Here is a 3,959-nt window from a genome sequence, read left to right on the forward strand (position 1 = left end):
CTCATTTACATCACATACCAGCCTTCAGTCGCGCTGCTGTGACGCAATCGGTCTTAAAATCCAGCCTTCAAAGAACGCAGCCCCCGAATTGGGACACAGCCCATGCGTTCTCTGTTCTTGTGTTCTTGAGTATTGGACCGGACTTTGACGGTTAATTGATGACGTAGAGCGAGAACCCGAGGACACAAGACCGCTGAAGAACGTGTAAAAACTCACTGTTACATATTGTAATTGCAACTATGTCTGCCTTTGAGAATTGTTAATATTGTTTGTTCAATGCCTATTTTGTATGTGCACTTGTTTATTTGCTAATAAAAATAAGTCGCTGAAGAACCCATATAGAGAAACGGCAAGACTTGCATGCGCTGTTTTCACTCCTCCCCTTACTGCAGCCGCCTACTCTCGTCTTCTTTTCAGGCTAGGCAAGGCGCATTTTAAGCCAAATTAAAAACACCTATACCAGTTTGAAAACTCCCATCAATTGGGAAACGCCCTGCAGAGACTCCATAAATTACCAACTCGGTGCGCATGCGTATTTCCTGCTTCGTTTACGAAGTGTCTTTCTTTTTGCCATGGCGAGGACGGACAGTTTAAGTATAGGGACTTTTGTTCTGTTATGTATTTATGTTACATGTGCCATCCGTAACTTAAAGGAGGGGCCTATGATAGGACCAGATTCTAGACAGTACAAAACTGCGCCTTTGCCGAGAGATAACCATAAAGACGTGCCCACGAGCAAAGCTGCACCTGTGCAGGTAATTTGCACTGAGCGGAGCATGATTGTGATCATTCGTGCTGATCTTCACTCGAACGGGCGTCGGATCACTGACAAAGAGCTGCAGCTCGGCCGCTCAACGGAGAGCTGCAAAGCGTCGAAGTACAGTGACACTGAATATGTGATTCAAGCTGATTTGCATCAGTGTGGCTCTGAACTAATGGTATGTGCGAAAGAAATATTGGTATTATTGCAGATGTTCTGTGTGTCAACCGAAACGGTTGTAAATTGATTAGAATGCTGGGAAGGACCTCAAACTCTGGTGGTTAAAGCCCCAGTTTACACTGATGTCATGAATTCCTTATTTAATTCTCAGATTGAGGGAGATCATCTGGTATATTTAAATCATCTGATCTACACACCTAAGCAGAACAGTTACGGTATTGCCAGGACAAGTGATGCTGCAATTCCTGTTGAATGTCACTACAAAAGGTTTGTAATCCCACTGTATGTTAATGATTTATTGCACTTTTTTGCAGCACTGCTGCCTACCGACTGTATGTTTTCTTAATACAACACAGGACTCACTTTGTAAGCAGTATTAACGTGAGACCATCCGAGGCGCCATTTACTACAAAATCAGCTATTGAATTGATCAGTTTTTCCTTTGAGCTTATGAGGGGTATGAGTGTGTGAGATTAGAATTTTACACATTTTTCTTGCATTTTGACCCTTCACCTTCTCTTTAATTGTCTTTTAGATGATTGGAGGAGTAAAAGGTCTAACAGAGTGTACCACCATGGCGAAATTATGAATATCCAGGCTTCTTTCGTGATGGCAGAGCATGCTCCGTTCAGATTGATAATGGACAGTTGTGTGGCCACCCCGAAACCCGATTCTGCATCAGTGCCCAGCTACGCGTTCGTTCAGAATCATGGGTCAGTCAAGAAATATGAAGAACTGACAGTGATGTCACAGATGAAAACATAAAACTCTTTATAGAAGATTATGAATTCTCTGGTATACTAGCCAATTAGTTTGCTGAAGACGCTCAATGTAAGACAATTGAAATGATCTTGTCTTAGATGGTCAAGAGAATGTTTCCCTCGTTTGAATTAAGATTTAACCTGATGATTGTGCTGAATAATTATTTATACTCTCATGTTGAACAAATTCTTGTCCTCTCTGCTGTAGATGTCTTGTTGGCTCGAAATCGCCAGGTTCCAGTGCCCGATTCATGCCACGAAAACAAAACGACGTTCTTCAGATGCAGATGGATGCTTTCCGTTTCAATGAAGACCATAGAAACTCTGTAAGCCTTTAAAATGCTTAAGAATCTCATTTTTAAGTGATGAACAAACGTGTTCAATTTTCATTTAAAGATTTTAGTTGAATACGATATTAATGTTTTAGTAAGGATTGCTTTTGCTGGTTGATTTTTACAATTTAGATCTATATCACATGCAATCTGAAGATTGTTGATCTGAAGGTGAATAATCTGAACAAGGCCTGTACCTACTCTGGAAACAGGTATGTGTAGGTTTTTGTCTATATAACCACTGAAAGGACCATCATCAGGTTTTCTTACAGTGGTGATGATCACCCATGATATGGACAAGCACAGTTTAGGTGATAAAATCTGTTGACTAGCCGAGATATTGAAACATCCTAAATCTTCACTGTAGTCAATAATTAATTTGTAATCTTTAGTGATGAAAACTACCAGGAAATGAAACCAAATGTATCTGCAAAATGTATTAAAATCTCTACCTTTTATTTGAAAACAAGATAAAAAGATTACACTAGAACTACAAGAGACCCAAAATGGTCTTTATGGGAGAATTCTTAATTTCCATATTGTAATTATCTAAATGTATATATCAAATTCAAAAGATTGAATGAGTCCCATTAAAACTTTAAATGCACACCTGTGGTCAAGTTATATATTTATAAGCAAAGTTGGAATTTTACTTAGCAGGGGAACTGTTATTGAACATAAATGTGAATGAATGGATCTTGCTGTTACTTACCACCATTTATAAAAACAATAGGTCATGCTTAGGGGTGGCCATTCATTACTGTTTTTTGCAGTTTGTCCTTAAACCATTTTACTTAAAATCATTGTTTACTTTTGAAACCTTGGGACACCAAAAGTCCCAATAGATGATCTTGTTTGTGAAACAGAGCAACTATAACTACAGCTTCATGATGCTATGGATATGAACAGAATCTGCTCTTAAATATTAACATTTTTCATTTGACATTGACCAGCGTCTTCCAATTCATTGTAAACTGATTTTGTTGCTTCTGCAGGTGGTTGAGTGTGGATGGTAAAGATGAGGTTTGTAAATGCTGTGAGACTGTTTGTCATGAGAAACAAATCACCAAGTGGAGTAGCGGAAGTAGACTGCCGAATAGGTCTGTCAGTGGAGGTATGCTGTTCAAGATGGTTAAGGATTGAACTGGAATATAAAATAAATATTGCTTTTCTTTTTTTTAATTACTGTTCTTTTTTCTTTTAGATTCAGCAAAGTCTAAAACAATGATGCTTGGTCCCATTAAAGTTCTTGGCTAATTATGTGCTTAATCATGGAAAATAAAAAAATACATTTTTCAGATAATATTGTTTCATTGTTATTTAGTAGTTTTGCTGTGGTTCTGCACAAGCAACACAATAAAGATAATGCACAAGCATTCAATTCAATTTTATTTATATAGCGCTTTTCACAATGTGGATTGTTCCAAAGCAGCTTTACAGGAGAAAAACACAGAAAATCTAAAACACAGCACAGTGCATGGTGCTTATAGAACAAGCAAGAGCATTCTAGTAAATAATATCTAATAAAAGCAGTCTCCCGGTGACCAAGCCAGCCAACAATGCCCTGTTGCGAGGAACCCAAACTCCAAAGATAAATAAATGGAGAAAAAAAAAACCTCTCGGCGGAGAGGGCCAGATCTCCTCTGATGTGTCACAGCTGCACTCAGTTACTTTGATTCAAGTAAATGTTTATGAAGAATAGGTAGAGTTTATTAGTTGTGATTTAGGAAGTTTCATTTGTTGAAACTGTTTGGGTCTAATTTTTGTATATATTTTTTTATCGATATCGGGCAACAGGAATGTTAAAAGCAAGGAAAATAATAATGGCATAATGTAAATGAGTGCAGCTATTAGTTCAAACTGCTGTCATGTGATGTAAGTTTAGCATTTAATACTAATCATTGTAAATTTAGCATTAATGTGACA

At 37.8% G+C, this 3,959-nt stretch overlaps 1 protein-coding gene across 1 annotated transcript; it reads left to right on the plus strand.

The window, feature by feature from the left end:
* Positions 1-454: 454 nt before the first annotated feature.
* Positions 455-3,400, plus strand: LOC130548219 (zona pellucida sperm-binding protein 3-like). The gene is made up of 8 exons (XM_057324865.1): positions 455-938; positions 1,092-1,207; positions 1,297-1,397; positions 1,476-1,653; positions 1,910-2,027; positions 2,166-2,245; positions 3,029-3,147; positions 3,238-3,400. Exons 1-8 carry the CDS (start codon positions 573-575, stop codon positions 3,288-3,290), a joined length of 1,131 nt encoding a protein of 376 aa, XP_057180848.1. The 5' UTR covers positions 455-572; the 3' UTR covers positions 3,291-3,400.
* The last annotated feature ends 559 nt before the right edge of the window (positions 3,401-3,959 follow it).

Source organism: Triplophysa rosa, linkage group LG2, assembly GCF_024868665.1.
Source record: "Triplophysa rosa linkage group LG2, Trosa_1v2, whole genome shotgun sequence".
NCBI lineage: Eukaryota > Metazoa > Chordata > Actinopteri > Cypriniformes > Nemacheilidae > Triplophysa > Triplophysa rosa.